The sequence below is a fragment of the Loxodonta africana genome, chromosome 8 (assembly GCF_030014295.1).
Source record: "Loxodonta africana isolate mLoxAfr1 chromosome 8, mLoxAfr1.hap2, whole genome shotgun sequence".
Lineage (NCBI taxonomy): Eukaryota > Metazoa > Chordata > Mammalia > Proboscidea > Elephantidae > Loxodonta > Loxodonta africana.
The window spans coordinates 8,275,499-8,299,379 of NC_087349.1; the positions used below are offsets into that span (position 1 = coordinate 8,275,499).

The window sequence follows — 23,881 nt, forward strand, 5'->3', positions numbered from 1 at the left end:
AAGCTCTGCTGAAGGCTGTCCACCTTGGTGACCCTGCTGGTATTTGAAATACTGGCATAGCTTCCAGCATCACAGTAACACACAAGCCAGCACAGTACTACAGACTGAGACTAACAGGTGCTATATGGTCCTTTGTATGTCTCAGTAAACAGGTCCATCTTTATTAGCCAGTGCACTTTAAGAGTTAAAGAGTGAAATAATGCTGGGCGGAAGAAAACAGAATGAGAATATGGTCTAGGGGACCTCCATATCTTATCTGGGAGTGCTGGTGGCACAATGGTTAAGAACTACAGTTGCTAACCAAAAAGTTGGCAGCTCGAATCCACCAGCTGCATCTTGGAAGCCATATGGGGCAATTCGACTCTGTCCTATATGGTTGCTATGAGTTGGAATTGACTCAACAGCAATAAGTTTGGTTTTTTCTTTTTCTTTTTTATCTTATTTGAAGTGGAAAAGAGACAAGAAGGAAGTCACGTGTCCAGGTAAAAGGCAAGAGAGGAACAGAAAGAAGAGAACAGAGCCACATCAGTACGCAGGGATCCTGCTCACAAAGAATTACAAGCAGGAGGAACTCACATGCAGGAGGCGGCCAGAGCACCTCTTTGTTAGCAGATGAGGTAGAAACCGCAGAACCCGACTGAGAGCCTGTTGCCAGAAACTGAGGACAGGGCTGGAAACTATGAGCGGGGCGGGAGGACGAGACTAACGGACCACCGCAGGGTCTGAGTCAGAACTGCACCTTACACTGGACATGGTGGGCGTCTGATCAGCCCTGGTGGACTGACTTCACTATCGAACCCCGTAATTAAAGAGGGTCTGCCATTCCCCACTGAATGGCCTGTCCTTGCTCCTGCTGTATTTCTCTGCCCTCCCTTCCCTGGCCCCCAACCAGCTACGTGCCCACCTGTGCGTCTGGCCAGGGTCACTGATCGGAATCCACTGTGTGCTACCAAATGCCAAGTCCCGAACCCATCCCAGACTCACTGAATCAGAATCTCTGAGTATGGGACCCAGGAATCTGCTTTTCCTCGGCTTCCTGGGTATTGCTTTTACTAGATATTATCGTCAGCCAGGTCAGAACCGGACCCTAGTAGCTTCCTCCTCTCCAGCCTCATTGAGTGAGTCTTATTAATATATATAATTTTAATTGTCCTATCTACTGAGAAACTTTCATATGCTGCCTAACAGATTCCATGACCACCAATGAAGCATTTCTCATCAGGGTGTCATTGGCATTATAGGTAGGGGAACTCTTTGCAAAGAACCCCCTGCAATCAGAACTATGGGAACCCCTGGTCCTGCCCTCTAAAATGCTCTCCTGTTGCAGTAACCCACACTGCCCCACAGATCTCCAAGTGCCTTCAAGGTAGCAGTATTGCCCCCACTGGCTCATGAACTGTGGGGCTCACATGGCAGAAGCCAACCGCTTATCTGTCAGCATGTTGTACTGTGGCATTTTACAGGGTTGTTCTGATGCTGGAAGCTAATGCCCCTGGTACTTCAAATACCACCAGGACCACGCAGGGTGGGCTGATTTCTGCAGAGCTTCCAGGCTAAGACTAGGAAGAAAGTCCTAGTTATCTACTGCTGAAAATTGGCCAATGGAACCTTATGGATCACAACAGGACATTGTCCAATATAGTCCTGGAATATGACACCCCTAGGTTGAAAGTCTCTCAAAATACACAGTGGCTACAACAATGGATGCAAGTTTACCAACGATCATGAAGATGGCGCAGGACCGGGCAACGTTTCATTCTGTTGTACATGGTGTCACCATGAGTCAAAGCTGACTTGACAACAATTGACAACAACAACAAACACTTTGCTGCTGAAGTGGCTCCTCTCCCAGCCTGATGGTTTAAAAGTCAGGGAGCCCATGGTCTTTAGCTTTGCTGGCCTGGCAGGTCCCTGTGTCTATGTGGGCAGCACGGACCACCAAACTTCAGGTGACCCTCCACGACAACCAAGAGGGGAGAAGGAAGCTAAGTCCTCTCCCTTGAGTCCTTCTCTGACATAGACATAACCTAGATAATAGATAGATAGACAGACAGACAGACAGATGATAGATAAGTAGGTAGATAGATAGATGATAGATAGATAGACAGACAGACAGATGATAGAGATAGACAGATAGATAGATAGATGCACACATATACATATATAAAAAAACCCAAAATTTTTAGCATTTTTAAAATTATTATTTTGTTGTTGTTGTCTGTTATTACCTGATCAGGAGCAGACAAAAGGGAAACAACCTTGAACTGAGTCTAACTCATCATTCTTTCCGAATACTGAAATCTGCCCGGCTCTGCTTCTGCTGTTTCTGGTGCACCCAATGTCAGAAATAAAGAACCCCAGTCCAGTGGCTACGAAGACTGGTCCAAAGTGCAAGACCCTGCTCACAGGTACTATCCGAGCAAGTAACAACAAAGCAAACAGCTAACATCAATTCACTGGGCACACATCTTGGTCAGTGGATAGGGCATGAACGCTTTCTGGACCAATGGGGAGCATGGTATTCATTCAAGCAACAAACTGAGTGAATGGGGGGCGGGGGGCGGGCAGAGGCAGGGAATTTCAGGTCCAGAAAGCAGATTATCTGGCCCCATTATAAGTAAGAACTGGTTCCCAGGAAAAGGAAGTTTTCATGTAAGACTGGACTCTAAGAAGTCAAAGCAAGGTTGAGAAACTCAAGTAGGGACAAGGAACCTTATAAGGGTGAAGATGAAGAAAGTTGTCCACGTAAAATAGATACACAGAGTAAAGGGCCTGGTCACTAAAGGCAGGTGTTGAGAACAGTTCAAAAAGGTTAGCCCAAGGCAGCAGCAGCAACAACAACAACAGCAACAAATATACCGATTCAAGGAAAAGGCATGTCTTGGAGCTGTTATCCAGTAGAAACTTCAGGGGCCTTGGGAATCTGGCAGTCCTGAATTTGAAATCACCTTTGTCACCTAAAACCTTGTGATCATGGACAAGTTCTTTAAGGTCTTTGAGTTTTAGTCCTCCTGGGGTAGCAGTACCTGCCTCCCAGTCAGCAGTCAAATGTTATGTGTAACGCGATCAAACACGGACAGACACACAGGATAGGCCCTCTCAGTGCCACCCCCTCATCACATCCCATGTTCACAGATGGGCACATCTATGTCCTAGGTATGGATGCCCCTTCCTGGCAATCTTGACTGCACCTGATACCCCAAAGGCCTTTACCTCCACTTGGCTGTCCCAGTCTAGAGAGTTGTTAATGACAATACCAGGAAGATCGGGCCAGACCTGTGGGGAGAAAAAAGAGAGGAAACTGTTCAAATGTCATACACGGGGTAAGTTCCTTTATAGAGTATTGCCTAAGGGACTCCAAAACCCAAGGGTAATATTATTCAATTTTCATGTAGGATCCATGTAGAGGAAGTGGATCCCATCTACATTCCTTAAGAAGTCCTTAACTATGTTGACAAATATTGATTGGGAAGATAAGAGTTTTGACTGCAGAGCCCAATGCAAAGGGCCCAAATTAACATGTACAAACACACTACCAGGCTGGGGCACTGAGTCACACCTTTCCCCAGACAATGCCACCATCTGGGTCCTTGATGAAGACATCGTTCTCCACGCCCCGGGTGAACGCGAGATAGGGTTGGGTCTCATTACCAGAAATGGCTGGGTCCTGAAACAAAGCACAGGTCAGGTGGGGAAAGCAAAGTCACAGAATGACTATAAAATAAAATAGAATGACTAGGGACAGTAAAAAGGAGAACATCTCAAAAGAGAAGGCCCTAGTTTCAATGTGAACGGTAGAGCTTCTGCAAATTCTGAGTGATGCATTTTCCTTACTGAACCTCAATCCCTCTACTTGTACCATGGGAAGAAACACAATAAAAGGCTTTCTCCCCCAGACTCCACACATTTGCAGAGGACCAACCAGGACAAGATGACCGGTGTCCCATCAACTTCATGTGTGACCCACATGCTTACAGAGAACTAACCAGAATAAATGACATGTGTCCCATCAACTTCATGTTACCCACAGGTTCACAGAGGACTAACTAGAATGAGGATAACTTGAATCCTGTCAGCCTTCATGTGTGCCCCACATACTCTCAGAGGACTAACCAGGAAGCGATGGCCTGTGTCCCATCAACTTCACGTGTGACCCACACATTCACAGAGGACTAACCAGGAAAAGATGACCTGCATCCCATCAACTTCATGCATGACCGACACACTCACAGAAGACTAACCAGGAAGAGAAGACCTGCGTCCCATCAACTTTGTGTTTGACCTACATGTTCACAGAGGGCTAACCAGGAAGACATGACCTGTATCCCATCCCTTTCATGTGTCCCATCGATTTCATGTGTGACCTGCACCTTCACAGAGGACTAACCAGGAAGAGATGACTGTGTCCTATCAACTTCCTATGTGACCCACACACTCACAGAGGACTAACCAGGAAAAGATGACCTGTGTCCCATCATGCATGACCCACATACTCAGAGGACTAACCAGGAAGAGATGACCTTCATCCCATCAACTTCATATTTAACCCACACATTCACAGATGGCTAACCAGGGGAGATGACCTGTGTCCCAACCCCTTCATGTGTGATCCACATTTTCACAGAGGACAAACTAGAATGAGGATGACCTGAATCCTACTGGCCTTATGCATGATCCACACATTCACAGAGGACTAACCAGGAAAGGATGACCTGTTACCACCCCTTTCATGTGTGACCCACACGTTCACAGAGGACTAACCAGAATGAGAACGACCCGCATCCCATCATTTTTCATGCGTGTGATCAGAGCAGGAAACCCAGTAAACTTGGGGCTGAGGGTGAAGTCCAGCTGCCGCTCCATGTAGTCGATGTCGGAGTACTGCACATCCTACGAGGACACAAGGACATGGGTGGCTGCTGTAGTAGGAGTCTGGGCTCCATGCAGAGCAACCTCCACTATCCAGACATATTCTTCTTGACTCTTTGAAATCTCGGCTCTGTCATTTGTTAGTTGCTGAGTCCTGGGCAATTCACCTAACTTGCAAACTTTCAGTTGTAAAACAGCAAAATTTAGATCAGCAGAAAACAGGGATGATAATGGCTATCTGGTAGGGCTGTTGCAAGGATAAATGAAAACACTGGGTGAGAAAAGGCTTTGTTAACTCACAATGTAAGAAATTATTTCTGTTACCTTCCCCAAGATACTGAGCCTGGTACCAGCGGTCCACGTGCAGAGAGAATAAAATGACGTTAATTATCCAGTGCATCGTGGCCAGGAAAACTACTAAAAATCAAAACAAAACATAAACCTACAATTCTTTCGGAATATTCAGTATTGAGCGTTATCAGACACCAACCAAATAGTTGCCAATGTCAGTACCAGACACCAAGCCAACTAGTCAATTCCAATTCGTGGCGCCCCCACGCATGCAGAGTAGAACTGTGCGCCATAGGGCTTTCAAGGCTGTGACCTCTCAGAAGCAGATCACCAGTGTCTTCTTCTGAGGCACCTCTCGGTTGGAACCACCAACCTTTCAGTTAGCAGTCAGCACTTAATTGTTTGCAAGAGATATTGCGTTCTCTGCCTTCCACTAATATTAACTTTGTACACAATAGAAAAGTAAATGAAATAAATCAAATATGTACTTGGCTCACGGGATAAGTTCTCTGATCTTTGGACCCCTCCTGTCCTCAAGTGAAGGAAGGGATTACTTCCAGGTGAATCCCTTTGGAAGCCAGTCCCAGGATTAATAATTGAGCCAGTGATGAGCTGAAAATGGGGGACAAGGCACTGCCGGGTTTGAGAAGTGCTGGGATTGAGATTTTAAAGACATTTAAATTTGCTTGACTTAAATTTGTTTTTTAATTAAGCAGAACTGCTCTTTGGAGAATCACTTATTCTTATATTATCAAGCAATCTTTTGACTCTTTCGAAGTCATGTAAGAGAAAAAGCAGCATGATACAGTTGAAAGAGCCCTAGAGATACAGAGCCTATATCTACTCCTCCTTTGGCAAATCTCTGTGACCCTTTGAGCTTCTTTCCCTATAAAATGGGGACAATGGCCCCACCTGTGTCACAGGGTTGGGGTGTGGCTTAATGTGTTTTTGCATGAGAAAGCACTTTGTAACTTTGTTCCAAAACCCACTGCCATCAAGTCCATTCTGATTCATAGTGACCTTATAGGATAGAGTGGATCTTCCCCACAGCATTTCCCAGGCTGTAATCTTTAGAGGAGCAGATCACCAGGCCTTTCTCCCACAAGGCGGCTGGTTAGTTCTAACTACCGACCTTTCAGTTAGCAGCTGAGCACGTAACCACTGCACCACCAGGACTCCTTTGTAACTTTGTAGAACCCTACAAAAAACCAGCCAAACGAATCCAGACACAGAGATGACCAGAGTTAGCTGTGAGGTCCCCTGGCCAGCACAACACAGACTAGAACTTACGTAAGGAATCTTGGCGGCCACCATTTCATCATACAAGCTGGCAATTTCTGAGTCATTTTGGTATCCATAGCGACACAGCTGAAACCCCAAGGCCCAGTATGGCACCATGACAGGCCTGCCGATCAACTAGAAAATAGGAACATTAGACCTTAAAAAGGAGAAACCAAATTGAGGTCGTACACAAGGTTAGAAGACGTTTCTCCCGTGCCCTGAGCTAGGCAATCACAAATTCAAATCCAGAGGGAAATTGAGGGAATGCAGAACCACTGGGGAGCTCGGGAGGCCTTTCTTGCTAAATGGCACTCTCTCTCTAGGCATTCTGGAAAACCTGAATTTACTCGGACCAGAGAGGCAGCCAAGCTATTTGGTCGAGAGCAGAGACGCTGGAGGCAAAATGCCTAGGTTAGCATACAGGCTACCGTCCCTGGTGGCTGCGTGACATTGGGCAAGATAGAAATAGGATCTTTATGCCTCAGTTTCTTCACCTGTAAATTGGGGGTAATAATTGTATCTTCCTCATAGTGTTTTGTGAGGACCAAGTGAGTTAAAGCATGTAAAGTGCTCTGAATGATGCCTAGCATGCAGTATTTTGTGTCTGCCGCTCCTGCAATGACAACCACCACCACCATCACACCACTCCTTTCCCACCCTATCTCACCCATGTGATCCTAATACTCCCCAGCGTGTTTTCTCCTCTTCATAATGGTCGACTGAGAGCTTAACATAACTAAGGCCATGATGAACCTGTAAGTTTTTTTTTTTTCCTTCCTCTGCCTGCCTTCTCTTTTCCATATACCTTTGTCCATGACCTTGTTTTGATCTGATGTAAATAACTTTGTTCCTTGTTTTGATCTGAAGCTAATAACCTTGTTTTGTTCTGTCTGGCCACCTGTGACTTACAACCCCCCACAGGGAAATTACAGCCCAGATGTCTGACATGTATATCTTTAGCCTGATAAGGAGATGTCCAGTATGTATCTCTTTAATCTGATAAAGAGACTCTTGTCATTATCTTATAATGAGTAACTCCTCCAGCCATGTCATCTGTGGGCTACAAAGACACTTCTAACCCTTATAAAAATCATATGTAAGCTCTAATGTAAAATTGCTTTTTGGTACTCCATAGAGACAGTCGGTGTTACTGTCAGATTTCTGGTGGTAGACACTTCCTAAATAAACTTTCTCTCTCTTTCTAACTTGGAGTACGTTTCCTTGGCTCGACTGCTCCAGAGCACGGACCCTAACTAGGCAACACCCACACCACCACCATCATCACCATCACCTGCACCACCATCACCCTCACCCCACCCCACCCACATCACTACCATCACCATCATCCCCACCTCCACCATCGCCCCATCCCTCCCTATACTTCCATCCATCACCACCATCACCATCACCACCACCATCACCAACATCATTATATCATTATCATCACCGTCACACCACCACCACTATCACCACCACCATCACCAACATCATTACCACCACCATCATCACCCTACCACGACTACTACCACCCCCACCCTCCACTACCACCACTACTACTTCTATTACTCTGCAATGCTTAGACAGGCAACAAACTTAATGGTTATTAAAATGTATTTATTGCCCTTTATTCTATATTCTACCTGCCTCCAAGAAAAATCAACAATTCCAGTTATCATGTGAGAGCCATAGAAACAAATCTGCCGAAGATGGTTTGTGCCACACAGATGGGCTGTATAAACACTTGGTACCAATTGAGTTCCCTCCTACCTCAGTGTACTGCTGAGTGACAAGCTCTGGGGTTGGCCCCAAAACCACATAAAAGTCCAGAATTCCTCCTGTGGTACAGTACGTCAGGGCAGGCATGGGCTGGAATGTCACATCTGAAAATATAGGAGGATATCAACCAAGCTGAATACCTTCAAGATGAGCTATTACTCCTGAAATTCATGCCTTCTTCCTTTTGCCCCATGTCCCCTGTTGTAGAGAAATGACAGCAGGTATTTTTCACTAAACCCTCTTAGAGATGAAGAGGTTAAGTAAAAGCCTACTTGGTTCCCCACCCTCCCTTTGGTATGTTTTATTATTATATGGTTGATCATTCTTCTCTGTTTTTAGGTATTATTATGACTTTTTATTTTAGAATCATTTAAGACTCATGAGAAGTTATAAAAATAACACTAAGAGTTCCTGTGTACACATTACCCAGCTTCCTCCAACTATAATATCTTACATAACAATAGTACATTGTCAAAACCACTGAAATTGACATTGATAAAGAACCTAAACTCAGGTATAGACTTCTTTTGGACTCACTGGCTTTTACATGCATCCATGTTTTCCTACCCTTGGATTTAAGGCTTTCCCATATACCATACAATTTTTCAGCACACTCCACCCCCAGGGTGAGTGCTCCGACCCACGGCTTCACTAATCCAAAATATACAGATGGCTCTCACAGGCTGACCTTCAGGAAGGATATTTGAGACTCTCTTGGCTACGTTATTCCTTCTTAAGTGACTTTTGTCAAACAAGAATTGGCTTAGTTCTTATCACTACCTGCTATAGAACTCAACAAAACAGAAAGGGCAAACAGAGAAAATAAAAAATAAACAAAAAACACTGCCCACCAGATACAATTTTGACTTTTCTTTTTTTTTAAGCAGCTAAGCCAAACACCTCCGAAGTTAACGAAGAATGATTGGCTCATGAAGATAAGAGGAGATGCTGCCATCATCTTACCCATGGCATTGCTGTTGAACAGGAGCACTCCGTGGGCACTGCCATCCTCCTCCAGCGCCATGTAGTAGGGATGCACACCATAGGAGTTCAACTTGTACTGGGGAAGTCACAGGGGAAAAGTAGTAGGAGGTTGAAAGACGTTGTGGCTGACAAACTTAACAAAAAGTGACCACTAAGATGGGTCCAGGAAACCCTGGTGGTGTAGTGGTTAAGAGCTATGGTTGCTAACCAAAAGGCTGGCAGTTCGAATCCACCAGTGCTCCTTGGAAACCCTATGGGGCAGTTCTACTCTGTCTTATAGGGTTGCTATGAGCCAGAACAGACTTGACAGCAACGGGCTTGGCTTTTTTTTTTTTTTTTTTTGGTAAGATTGGTCCAGTCTTCTCCATGACATACTAAATTAAATCCATGAGAAACAAAGGAACATGGGAATTGGCCCACTTTTCTAAAAACAGGCCATGACCATCCACGTTGAGTCTGGAAAGATGCAGCATGAAGTGTGCATGGTGTGATGGAGAGGGGCAGGGACACGAAGCCCAAACACTCTGTCCTTACCCCTGGGGGCTGGTCCCGGGAGAACATGCCCCACGTGTGCCAGTTCAGGTCTCTGCGGAAGGCCGTGTGCTCAGTTTCCCCAAAGCCATAGAGGTAGCGGGAGGGGAGGCGGGTGGAGATGCGGATAAACATGTCGTTGAAGGTGAAGCCAAGGACCTGAGAGTCCCAGCTATGACACAAAGGATAGATTTGGAGAAGAAATGAGTTCAAGGAGCTCACTTTCAAGGCTAAAGTAACTCTTAATTTGCCCTCCCCAGAACCTGCTCCTCTCCAAACAAAACATAAACTCCATTTGATGAAAATAATCATAGATACCCTTGCTAAGAGCCCAGGGTCAACCTTCATATCTCTCTTTTTCTTTATCACTGTCTCTTTCCAGTTTTCTCCAAAATATGAAACCTAACACTTCCTACCGTCTCAACTGCACTGCTCCATCCCAGCCCTCATTTCTACTCCTGACCCTCACAGCCCATTTTCTACATAGCATTCACAGTAAGTGCTGGACTAGTAACCAATAGGCTGGTGATTCAAACCCACCCAGAGACACCTTGGAGGTAATGCCTGGTGATCTGCTTCCGAAGGTTCACAGCCTTGAAAACTGTATGGTGCATGGTTCTACTCTGCAGAATCAACTCCACAGCCACTAACAACAACAACTTGCATCATATCACTCCCCTGTTTACAATTGTTCAGTGCCTTATCAATCAAACATCTTATGAAGCCTTCGAGGCCACCTCTGACCTGAAGGCTACCTAACACCCAGCTTCATCTCCCAATGCCACCTCCTGACTTGCCGCATTGCTCCAACAACTGCAGCTTCTCCCATTCTTTAAATGCCCAGTTTACCCCAGTCTCACGACCTGAGCACTTAGTATTCCCTCTGCCTGAGTGTCCTCCTCCTCCCCCAATCTTCACATGGGAAGCTCCTCTTCTTCATACAGGTCCTATTTCCAATGTCACCTCCTTAGAGAGACCTCTGTCCACAGTATCAAAAGCAATAACCTCCTCAAAACTCCCAATTACCCTGCTCTTTATCCTACACAGCAGTCATCACCATCTATACTTTCTTGTTTGTATTTTAACTTAAATTATCTTTGCTATTTACTACCATCTCTTGTCTTGTGGGAAACCCTGGCGGTGAAGTGGTTAAGTGCTACGGCTGCTAACCAAAGGGTCAGCAGTTTGAATCTGCCAGGTGCTCCTTGGAAACTCTATGGGGCAGTTCTACTCTGTCCTATAGGGTTGCTATGAATCAGAATCGACTCAACAGCACTGGGTTTGGTTTTTTGGTTTTTGTCTTGTGGAGAGCAACTCGCATATATATAACCACGGTGCTTAGAGTAGCTTCTGTGTAGAAGCATCCGTAAACGTTGGTTGAATGAAGGCCCAGGTGCATGCAACTGCCTCAGTCATTATTCCCAGACTGCCAAAGACTTCCCAGAAGAACAACCCCAAAAGAAACAACTTATTCATGAGTCTGGAAATGGACCGGAGATGGCTGGAGCTAGGACACCACGCAGGACAATGGCCCTACCAGGGAATGTTTGGGGATGTATATCAGTTCCCAACAAGGTGAGAGCCACTTACATGATGGTGCCTGTGCTCTTCCTGCGAATTTCAATCCCAAACGGATTCTTCTTAATGCGGACATCATATAGCTGACCCTCAGAGGTGCTGGATGGTGTCCTAGGTATGTTGAGAGGCACTGGGACTTCATACCGACTATTGTTGGGATCATAAATCTAGGGCCAGAGGAAATAGATTTTAGACAAGGACAATTCTCTTAAAACTTATATCCTCAACAGAACCTTGATGTCTTTGACAAAGAATATGAATGCTGTATTTGTCCTCTTTAAGCTCATCATACTTGAGGTTTGACGTATTGCCTTCGGCAAGTGTGCTGCAAAAGACCTCTTTAAAGCGTTGTAAAGCAAAGATGTCACTTTTAGGACTGTCTTAGTCGTCTAGTGCTGCTGTAACAGAAATACCACAAGTGGATAGCTTTAACAAAGAGAAATTAATTCTCTCACAGTCCAGTAGGATACAAGTCCAAATTCAGGGCATCAGCACCAGGGGAAGGCTTTCTGTCTCTGTTGGCTCTGGAGGAAGGTCCTTGTGATGCATCAGTCTTCCCTCGGTCTAGGGGCATCTCAGTGAAGGGACCTCAGGTCCAAAGGACACCCTGTGCTCCCAGCACTGCTTTCTTGGTGGTATGAGGTCCCAACTCTCTGCTTGCTTCCCTTTCCTTTTATCTCTTGTAAGATAAAGATAAAAGGTGGTGCAGGCCACACCCCAGGGAGACTCCCTTTACTTTGGATCAGGGATGTAGCCTGAGCAAGGATGTTACACCCCACCCTAATCCTCTTTAACCACAGACAGAGATTATGATTTATAACACATAGAAAAATCACAAAATGGAGGACAACCACACATGGCCTAGCCAAGATGACACGGATTTTTGGGGAGACACAATTCAATCCATTACGAGAACTAAGGTGCACTTGATCTAAGCAATGATATTTTCAATCGCCACACATGCATGTGAAAGCTGGACAATGAATAAGAAAGACTGAAGCAGAATCGATGCATTTGAAGTATGCTGTTGGTGAAGAATATTGAATATACCGCAAGCTGCCAGAAGAAAGAACAAGTCTGCCTTGGAAGAGTACAGCCAGAATGCTGCTTGGAAGTGAGAATGGCGAGATTCGTCTCATGTACTTTGGACATGTTATCAAAAAAGACCAGTCCCTGGAGAAGGACATCATGCTTGGTAAGGTAGAGGGTCGGTGAAAAAGAGGAAGGCCCTTAATGAGATGGACTGACCCAGTGGCTGCAACAATGGGCCCAAACACAGCAACGATAGTGAGGATGGTGCAGAATCGGGCAGTGTTTCATTCTGTTGCACACAGGGTCACTTTAAGTCAGAACCAACTCAACGACACCTACCAACAACCTGGGATTTAATTACGATGTCAAAGAACTATGTCCAAGTTTTTTTATCTGAGTCTGCCTCATCTTAATTGTAAGGCCTCTATTAAATAATACACTCATTTTGACATTGTTGCATCTTGGAAAATCGGTCTGAAATCAGTTTGGTGTTTACGAATATATGTTTTATTACTTTGTATGTGGGTGTATGAGTATATATAAATACATACCTGAAAACTTCTGAATTGAGAAACCAGTCCCCCCAAAATATAAACTCTATTTGGTTATAATAATCATAGATATCCTTGCTAAAAATGGCCTCTAATTTCATTTATTCAGTACCTACTACAGTGAAACTTGTGAGAGCCACAGCTCGATGGGACTGCCTTGCTCTTCCAGGTCTCAAAAGTTTTCCACCTTTGACAGGGAGCAGTCTTACCACTTTTCTGTCACTCTCTATTAGTGGAAAATATTTGAGTTTTCCTTCTCTGACAAGTTTCCACCTTACACAGGTTCTGGCTTTCACCAGTTTTATTGTATATTCCTGTCTGACTCCATACCAGACACCACAGATACTGTCATGGATTGAACTGTGTCCCCCCAAAATATCTATCAACTTGGCTATGTCATGATTCCCAGTATTGTATGATTGTCTACCATTTTGTCGTCGTCTGATGTGATTTCCCTATGGGTTGTAAATCCTATCACTATGATGTAATGGGATGGGTTAGTGGCAATTATACTGATGAGATCTATAAGATTAGTGTCTTAAGCCAACCTCTTTTGAGATATAAAGAGAGAAGCAAGCATAGAGACATGGGGACCTCACACCCCCAATAAAGCAGCACTGGGAGCAGGATGTGTCCCTTGAACCTGAGGTTCCTGCACAGAGAACTCCTACACCGCAGGAAGACTGATGACAAGGACCTTCCTCCAGAGTCAACAGAGAGATAAAGCCTTTCCTGGAGCTGGCGCCCTGAATTTGGACTTTTAGCCTACTGGACTGTGAGAGAATAAACATCTGTTTGTTAAAGCCATCCACTTGTGGTATTTCTGTTATAGCAGCACTAGATGACTAACACAGATACTAAACTGAATAAGGCAGGGTTATTGTTTTTGAGGAAGTCCTATGTAATGGGAGGTGGGACAGAGATGGCCACAATACCTTAGTGATACATGCTAATGTAGAGCCATACAGAAGGGCTGTGAGCCTACCAGTGTTTCTGGGAGACTGGGGCAGTTTCATGGAGGAGCTACAAGCTGAGTCCTAAAAGCTTCGTAGCCATCAACCAAGTATAGAAGCGGAATAAACTCACTCTAAGTAGAGAAATAGCAAACACCAAGGCGCAGAGTATTGATGTGAACTTAGAAAGGCAAATGCTTTGAAGAGGGTTACTGTGTGGTGGGTAGAGTAGGAGTAGGTGGAGGCAGGAGTTAAGGCTGGAAACCCAGGCAAGTTGGTTCATTTCAACCCCTTTAAGTGGCCCCCCCACCATGCCGGCACTCTGGTGAGGATGCAGATAAACGGAGCATTGTGCCTGAAGTAAAAGAATGCATCATCCAGCCGATGTCAGGCTATAAATCGCCTCTTAGACGATACCACACTGGTCTGACCTGAGCCCTCTTGGCACAGTGGTTAAGCACTCAGCTGCCAACTGAAAGGTCAGTTGTTTGAATCTATCAGCTGCGCCGTGGGAGAAAGACCTGGCAATCTGCTTCCATAAAGATTATAGCTTTGGAAACCCTATAGCCCAGTTCTACTCTGTCCTAAAGGGCTGCTTATGAGCCAAAATTGACGACACACAAAAACAGCAAAAACCTTGACCTCTAGCAAAATGTGAGGGAGCTGAAAGTAACCTAGTTGGTACTTGGTGCTTCCACTGTGTTTACCTTAAACTGCAGCATGTCATCCTTATGGTAGGTGACGTCCAGGCGGAGGGAGGTCACGGGGGTTGAAGGAAAGGCATCGGCATAAACACCAGTCTTTAAGGAGATGTCGGCAGTGGCCCCATCTGCCTTGTACTGAACAACATCGACAGAGTACAGATCACTGACAAAATAGCAAAAAGGGACTCCCGAAATACTGGATTCCTGAAACAGAAGATCAAAGTCCCAAGTCAGCATGGGGTGCAAGGATCACCCAGGAGAAGGGGTTACAAAAGAGAATTTACGGTGACAGAAAGCCAGCTCAGTCCCTCATTTGGTTATATACCATCTGGTGGTGACATAAGACCCTTTAAATTCCTGGTCCCTGGGAAAACTCTTTGCAAAACCACCCCACTCCTGTCTCCACCTATTCTTCACATCCAAGTAAAGCTCAGGGTCCTTCGGAAGTCCTTCCCCCCTGCAGGTTACACAGCTGCCAGTGCTATGCTCATGAACACTGCAAATGGAGTGGACCAGAGTCTGATGCCCATCACAGCCATCAGCGGGCTCACCTCCCAGACACAGCCACGAGCCAAGCAGTTCTCCGCAGAAGCACCTTGCTGGTCAGGGTAGCAGTCAATTTTCTCTGTGTCACTTATCTTCAGATCCCACTCCACCGTGTAAGCCTCCCCCAGGACAAGGTCAAGCTCTGTGATAACAGCAACCTGCAGGAATGGGAAGTGACATGGACATCCATCCTCAGGCTAATGCCTTGTAAGGTCTGAAGCTTTTGAAGGACAGGAAATAGAAATCAGCCTGAGGCTCATCAATCCAAGCAGCAAAGCCCTGGAGCTTATATGAAGAGAGCCCTAACGGGTAGATAACCACTGGTAGCAGTCACTGTCGGAATCTTGGGCAGACACGTTGGAAAGGCTCAGGTCAATACGACTCTCTCTCATCGCTCCTTTTCTCTCTTTCCCTGACTCCTCTTTCTCCTCCTTGTTTTCTTATGGTGCTCCTTCCACACTACCCCTTGTAACACAACACACAAACACAGAAATTGAGCTTATCTTCTGGCCCTCCACTCCCCAAACCAGTTCCCCACTGATCTGGGCTGGCAGCAAGAACACAGGAGTGAGAATCACTTGGCCTGAGTTCTCATCCCCATTCCATTGTGGAAATTTAGACAAATTATTTCAGTTCTTTGGGTCTCAGTTTTGCAAAACCAGTGAGTCAGCAAAATCATTAAATTTCCTTCCATTTCTAACAGCCCAGCCTCATTACCTCTCTGAGTGTGAGGCTCAATGCTTGAAAACTTCTCCTTGGAATCCCAGTCACCTGTTCAAATATCTAATACTTCTTCTAAATATTTTTTCTTATATTTGTCTCTTCTTTCAATAGCAATTGCCACAGGGAACTTTCTTATTTGTCTGGAGTAATAAGATCACATTCTGAGTATGGTCATCCTTCCTCCAGTCCCTCCCTAGTGTAAATTCATTTTCCACTTCCATGTCTTGCTACTCCACCCCAGAAAAATGCTTACGCCATGGCATAGGCTTGGTTCAAGAATCGATATGAACTTGAGGCCAGAAGAACTAGATAGTGCCCGACTACCACCAATGATCACCCTGACAGGGAACAAACACAACGGAGAGTCCTGGACAGAGCACGTGAAAAATTCAAGTAAAAAGACCAGACTTCATGGTCTGACACAGGCTGGAGGAACCCCAGAAACTATGGCCCCCAGATGCACTGTTAACCCAGAGCTGAAACCATTCTCGAAGCTCATTCTTCAAACAAAGGTTAGACAGGACCATAAAACAAAAAATAATGCAGGTGAGAAATGTGCTTCTTAGTTCAATCAGATACACAAGACCAAATGGGCAGCTCCTGTCTGGAGGCAGGATGAGAAGGCAGGAAGGGACAGGAACTGGTTGAATGGACACAGGGAACGTGGGGTAGAAAGAGAGCATGCTGTCACATTGTGGGGGTTGCAACTAATATCACAAACAATATGTGTATGAAATTTTTAATGAGAAATTAACTTGAGCTGTAAACTTTCATCTACAGAACAAAAAAAAAAAGAGGCATCAATATGAGAATTAGATCATGTATGACCTTCTCATTCTGGCACCTACCAGTAAAAGCTATTTGTTGTTGAGTCGCCTCCAACTCATGACAACCCCATGAGTGTCAGAGTAGAACTGTGCTCCGTAGGGTTTCATTGGCTGATTTTTCGGAAGTAGATCTTGAGGGCTTTCTTCCACGGTGCCTCTGAGCAGACTGAACCTCCAAACTTTCAGTTAACAGCCAAGCACGCTGTTTGCATTGCCCAGGGACTCCTCTGGCACCTAAGACCCTCCAAAATCCAGCCATAATGTTATCTGTCCAAACTGACCTCCTTCCAAAAGCGAATGCTACCTACTCTGCTCATACCGGATTCACAGGCTAATAGAAGGCAGTTATCAGTCCTTGGGTTGGCTTGTTCTGATGTCTCAACCTGAAATGTATCATTTAGGCCAACAGTGCCCACTTGTGGAGTACACTGCTTATTGCCAGCCCTATGAACCCTTCTTAAAACCCGTTACCATGAAGTTGATTCCAACTCATAGCACTCTAGAGGACAGAGTAGAACTGCCCCATAGGGTTTCCAAAGCTGTAATCTTTATGGAAGGAGACTGCCACATCTTTCTACCTTGGAGCAGCTAGTGGGCTCCAACTGCTGACCTTTTGATCAGCAGCCAAGCTTGCTTAACCACTGCACCACCAGGGTTTTTCATACTCTTCTTACCCACTATTTTAGTTTAGGATGCCAAATTTCCCAGTAAAGAACTACATTGTCAACCCATGTAACACAGCTGTGGTTATTAGCAAGTACAAGTTCCCTGGGGCCTGCTGTTTCTTCTGGATTTAAGGGCCTGCGCCTCACCTTTACCTCCTCCTCCTGCTTCCTGTTTTTTTTTTGTTTTTTTTTTTCTGCTAGAACAGGACCACAGTGACTGGAGCTAAGCAACCACTTCCAGTCACAAGAGAAGAAAAGACCCCAACCCCAAGAGACTAAGCCACTGAGCAATGCCAACCACTGACCACCTTCTACACTTCTTATTGCCTACATAAAAAACCCAGACTGTTCAATCAGGGCTTCAAACCAGTTTGTTGTGGTTTGAATCCATGCTGAGAATTTGCATCTTTTTTTTGTGTGTGTGTGCTTCATTTTTTTAAGCTTTTTAATTTATTTTTGTTGTTGTTGTTGTCGTACTTTAGATGGTTTACAGAGCAAATTACTGTCTCCTTAAACAGTTAATACACATATTGCTTTGCAACATTGGTCGTCAACCCACGACATGTCAACACTCCTCCCTTCTCGACCTTGGGTTCCCCATTCCCAGCCTTCCTGTCCCCTCCTGCCTTCTAGTCCTTCCCCTTGGACATGTGTGTCCCTTTAGTCTCATTTTGTTTTATGGGCCTGTCCAATCTTTGACTGAAGGGTGAGCCTCAGGAGTGACCTCAGTACTGAGCTGAAAGGGTGTCCAGGGGCCATACTCTCAGAGTTTCTCCAGTCTCTGTCAGACCAAAAAGTCTGGCCTTTTTTTGTGAGTTAGAATTTTGTTCTATATTTTTCTCCAACTCTGTCTGGGACCCTCTATTGTGATCCCTGTCAGAGCAATCTGTGGTGGTAGCTGGGTACCATCTACTGTGCTGGGCTCAGCCTGGTGAAGGCTATGGTAGTTGTGGTTCATCAGTCCAAAGGATTAATCTTTCCCTGTGTCTTTGGTTTTCTTCATTCCCCTTGCTCCAAAGGAGGTGAGACCAGTGGAGTATACCAGACAGCCACTCAAAAGTTTTTAAGACCCAAGACAATACTCACCAAGGTAGGATGCAGAACATTTTCTTTATAAACCGTGTTATGCCAATTGAGCTAGATGTCCCACAAGGCCATAGTCCGCAGCGCTCAGCCCAGTAATTTGGTCCCTCAGCGAGTTTGGATGTGTCTATGAAGCTTCCATGACCTTGCATTGGTCGAGTTGTGCTGACTTCCCCAGTACTGTGTACTGTCGTACCCTTCACCAAAGTTATCAACTATCTATTGTCTAGCTAGTGTTTTTCCCTCTCCACCTATCCCGTCCCTCGTAACTATCAAAGATTGTTCCTTTCTGTGTGTAAACTTTTCTTGGGTTTTTATAATAGTGGTCTCATACACTATTTGTCCTTTTGTGATTGACTTATTTCACTCAGCATAATGCCCTACAGATTCTTCCATGTTGTGAGATGCTTCACAGATCCCTCAGTGTTCCTTATCATTGCATAGTATTCCATCGTGTGTATGTACCATACTTAGTTTATCCCTTCATCTATTGATGAGCACTTAGGTTGTTTCCATCTTTTTGCTATTGCTGCAGTGAACACTGATGTGCATGTATCTATTTTGTGATGGCTTTTATTTTTCTAGGATGTGTTCCTAGGAGTGGGATTGCTGGATAGAATGGCATTTCTATTTCTAGATTTTTAAGGAAACACCATATCATTTTACAAAACGGCTGTAGAGAACTTGCATTTCTAACAAGTTCCCAGGGGATGTTAATACTGCTGGTTATAGACCAGTTCTTAGAACCACTAGTATAGCAGCAGTTCTCAAAGTTTATCGTACATAAGAATCATCTAGGGATCTTGTTAAAGTGTAGGTTCTGACTCAGTATATCTGGGTGGAAATGTAAATTCTCAGCAGATGATCAAACCAGAATGAATCAGTTTGAAGCCTGGGTTCAAACCACCACTTTTCTGGGCTTTGATCACTTGCAGCTAAATACAGTCCTACCTGATACACCATCTTTCAAGGCCCAGCTCTAGCCCTGCCTCCCCCTAGAAGTTTACTCAATCACTCAGTAAGCCTTAAACATTACATTCTCAAGTTTTCTTACAGATTTTACAATGTTGTTGTTGTTGTTAGGCGCTGTGGAGTCAGTTCCGACTCATAGCAACCCCCTGTACGACAGAAGGAAACACACTGCCCAGTCCTGCGCCATCCTCATGATCCTTGTTATGCTTGAGCCCATTGTTGCAGCCACCGTGTCAACCCATCTCGTTTGCAACTGTTTCTTCTCATTTTGAGTCGTGCCAGGTGAGCAAATGAAGGTCCCAAAAGCTTGACTCCACCCACGTCATTAAGGTTGACTCTACTTTGAGGAGGCAGCCCTTCCCCAGTCATCTTTTGAGTGCCATCCAACCCGAGGGTGTCATCTTCCAGCACTGTATCGGACAAGTTTCCACTGCTATTCGTAAGGTTTTTCCTGGCTGTGTTTTTTCAGAAGTAAACCACCAGGTCCTTCTTCCTAGTCTGTCTTACAATTAAAATAGACATAATAAAATAGATTTTACAATGTTGTTGTTGTTAGGTGCCATCGCATCTCTTCCGACTTGTAGTGATCCCATGCACAAAAGAACGAAACATTGCCCGATCCTCACCATCCTCACAATTGTTGCTATCCCTGAGCCCACTGTTGCAGCCACTGTGTCAGTCCATCTTGTTGAGGGTCTTCCTCTTTTTCGCTGACCCTCTACTTTACCAAGCATGATGTCCTTCTCCAGGGCTGATCCCTCTTCGTGACATGTCCAATGTATGTGAGACAGTCTAGCCATCCTTGCTTCTGAGGAGCATTCTGATTGTACTTCTTCCAAGATAGATTTGTTCATTCTTTTGGCAGTCCATAGTACATTCAATATTCTTCACCAACGACACAATTCAAAGGTATCGATTCTTCTTAGATCTTCCTTATTCATTGTCCAGCTTTAGCATGCCTGTGAGGAGATTGAAATACCATGGCTTGGTTCAGGCACACCTTAGTCACCAAGGTGACGTCTTTGCTTTTCAACACTTTAAAGAGGTCTTTTGCAGCCAATTTGCCCAATGCAATGTGTCTTTTGATTTCTGGACTGCTGCTTCCATGGCTGTTGATTGTGGATCCAAGTAAAATGAAATCCTTGACAACCTCAATCTTTTCCCCATTTATCATGATCTTGCTTATTGGTCCAGTTTCGAGGATTTTTATTTTCTTTATGTTGAGGTGTAATCCATACTGAAGGCTATGATCTTTGATCTTCATCAGTAAGTGCTTCAAGTCGTCTTCACTTTCAGCAAGCAAGGGTGTGTTATCCGCATAATACAGGTTGTTAACGAGTCTTTCTCCAATCCTGATGCCCCATTCCTCTTCGTATAGTCCTGTTTCTCAGATTATGTGCTCAGCATACAGACTGAATACGTATGGTGAAAGGATACAACCCTAACACATACCTTTCCTGACTTTAAACCGTGCAGATTCCCCTTGTTCTGTTTGAACGGCTGCCTCTTGATCCATGTACAGATTCCTCGTAAGCGCAATTAAGTGTTCCAGGATTCTCATTCTTCACAATGTTATCCATAATTTGTTATGATCCACACAGTCGAATGCCTCAGCATAGTCAGTAAAACACAAGTAAACATCTTTCTGGTATTCTCTGCTTTCAGCCACGATTCATCTAACATCAGCAGTGATATCCCTGGTCCCACGTCCTCTTCTAGATCTGACCTGAATTTCTGGCAGTTCCCTGTCTATATACTGTTGCAGCCGATTTTGAACGATCTTAAGCAAAATTTCGCTTGCATGTGATACTAATGATATTGTTCAATAATTTCCAAATTCAGTTGGATCACCTTTCTTGGGAATAGGCATAAATATAGATCTCTTCCATTCAGTTGGCCAGGTAGCTGTCTTCCAAATTTCTTGGCAGAGACAAGTGAGCACTTCCAGGGCTGCCTCTGTTTGTTGAAACTTCTCAATTGGTATTCCATCAATTCCCAGAGCCTTGTTTTTCAACAATGACTTCGGTGCAGTTTGGACTTTTTCCTTCAGTATCTTCAGCTCCTGATCATATGTTACCTCCTGAAATGGTTGAATGTCAACCAATTCTTTTTGGTATAGTGACTCTGTGTATTACTTCCATCTTCTTTTAATGCTTCCTGCTTTGTTTAATATTTTCCTCCTAGAATCCTTCAGTATTCCAACTTAAGGCTTGAGTTTTTTCCTCAGTTATTTCAGCTTGAGAAATGCTGAGCGTGTTCTTCCCTTTTCGTTTTCTATCTCCAGGTCTTTGCACATGTCATCGTAATACTTTGTCTTCTCGAGGTGCCCTTTGAAATCTTCTATTCATCTGTTTTACTTCATCATTTTTTCCTTTTGCTTTAGCTACTCAACATTCAAGGGCAAGCTTCAGAGTCTCTTCTGACATCCATTTAGGTCTTCTCTTTCTCTCCTGTCTTTTAAATGACCTCTTACTTTCTTTATGTATGATGCCCTTGATGTCATTCCACAGCTCCTCTGGTCTTTGGTCATTAGTGTTTAATGTGTCAAATCTATTCCTGAGATGTTCTCTAAATTCAGGTGGGATATACTTAAGGTTGTACTTTGGCTCTCGTGGACTTGTTCTAATTTTCTTTAGCTTCAATTGTATTTGCATATGATCTGTCCCTCAGTCAGCCCCTGGCCTTGTTCTACTGATGATATTGGGCTTTTCAATCATCTCTTTCCACAAATATAGTCAGTTTGATTCCTGTGTATCATATCTGGCAAGGTCCATATGTATAGTCACTGTTTATGTTGGTGAAAAAAGTATTTGCCGTTAAGAAGTCATTGGTCTTGCAAAATTCAATCATGCCATCTCCAGCATCATTTCTATCACCAAGGCCATATTTTCTAACTACCAATCCTTCTTCTTTGTCTACGACTTCCACATTCCAATCACCAGTAATTATCAGTGCATCCTGATTGCATGTTCAATCAATTTCAGACTGCAGAAGTTGGTAAAATTCTTCAATTTCTTTATCTTTGGTCTTAGTGTTTGGTGGCTAAGTTTGAATAATAGCCGTATTAACTGTTCTTCCCTGTAGGTGTGTGGATATTATCCTATCACTGACGTATTGTACTTCAGGGTAGATCTTGACATAATAAACACTAACATTTCCTTATATGTTAGTTTGCGTTCCTTGTCCTCTTTCTAATAGTCTCTTGGGTATAATTTGTGTCTTCCCTTTACCCAAATTCGAGGGATAAAAGAGCTCTTTTGGTCTTAAATTAAGTAAGTTATTAACAAACATATACTGAGCTTATTGTCACATGTGTTTCGTTCCAAATGGCTTATATATTGCCATCCACATAACCATATCATTCTTTATTTCTAAGTTAATAATCTATGCATCACCAATGTGCATTGTCAGCACAAGATGTCAAATGTGATCAATATGCCATTATAGTGTTGTTGTTTAGTGCCTTCGAGTTGGTTCTGACTCACTGGTGGGACTCCAGGACACCTGGGGGCTTTTCTTTTTTTCTTTTCCAAATTTTTATCAGGCTGTTTTTTTCCTTTCTTTTTCTCTTTTTCTTCTTCCTTTTATTTATTTTGCTTTTCTCTATTTCTCAGTTTCTCATCTCTCCACTCCAGTGGCAAGCTCCCTTAGCACTCTCTTTTTCTTTCTTTCTTTTTTTGCTTGTTTGTTTTTGGCTCCTGTTTCTCTCTCCACTCTCTCCTCTTTCCCATACCGCTATTAGCTCCACACATCAAAACCTCCCCCCTTTTCCCTGCCTACCTGCACTTTGCACTGAACATCACACCTCTAAGCAGCACAGGCACGGCCTACTGGAACCTGCCAGCTACTGATTCCTGGCCTGCCCTGTCGGCCCTAGTATGTGCCACAAACAACCCATCCCAGCCCTTCCCCCTCAGCTAGACCTGCTCTGCTGCACCATAGCTGAATGACTAGTCCTACGCATTGGACAAGGAGGTGAGAAGTATCATGACTACAGATGAGAAAACAACAAAGAACGTGCAGCCCAGCTGCTCGGACATAACCAAATAAAACAAAAAAAGAGGACAAAACAAACAAATCTACAATCAAGGAATGAAGAAAATAACTACTGAATGTCCTGAAGACAGCAGACAATATCAAAACATATTAAAAAACAGGACAGGATGGTTTCAGTAGGCATTCAAAATAAAACACCAGATGACTTTCCAGTAGAAGAAAAGGCCCTAGAACTACCTGACAGGGAATTCAAATCTCTGATACTCAGAGCAATCCACGAGTTGGAGCAAAAAGCAGACGAAAATGAGGAAAAAATAGACAAATTCATGGAAAATACAGAAAAAAATGGAACATTTCAGAGAACTCATACAGGAACAAAATGTCAAAATAAATTCATAACTAGAAATAATATAAAAGCAACGATTAGAAATCCAAAAGACAAACAACAAGATTTCAGAAATGGACAGTGTCATAGAAGGGCTGAGGAGCATGTTTGAAAGGACGGAAGACAGAATCAGT

At 44.1% G+C, this 23,881-nt stretch overlaps 1 protein-coding gene across 1 annotated transcript in view; it reads right to left on the reverse strand.

The window, feature by feature from the left end:
- MGAM (maltase-glucoamylase) overlaps positions 1-23,881 on the reverse strand; it is a 147,397-nt gene that overhangs the window by 18,013 nt on the left and 105,503 nt on the right. The window contains exons 25-34 of the mRNA XM_064289623.1: positions 15,102-15,254; positions 14,554-14,754; positions 11,323-11,477; positions 9,736-9,904; positions 9,181-9,277; positions 8,209-8,321; positions 6,451-6,576; positions 4,762-4,890; positions 3,560-3,667; positions 3,214-3,276 (exon numbers count right to left, since the gene is read on the reverse strand). Of these exons, the coding sequence (XP_064145693.1) occupies positions 3,214-3,276; positions 3,560-3,667; positions 4,762-4,890; positions 6,451-6,576; positions 8,209-8,321; positions 9,181-9,277; positions 9,736-9,904; positions 11,323-11,477; positions 14,554-14,754; positions 15,102-15,254 (1,314 nt within the window). The remainder of the gene's footprint in view (positions 1-3,213; positions 3,277-3,559; positions 3,668-4,761; positions 4,891-6,450; positions 6,577-8,208; positions 8,322-9,180; positions 9,278-9,735; positions 9,905-11,322; positions 11,478-14,553; positions 14,755-15,101; positions 15,255-23,881) is intronic.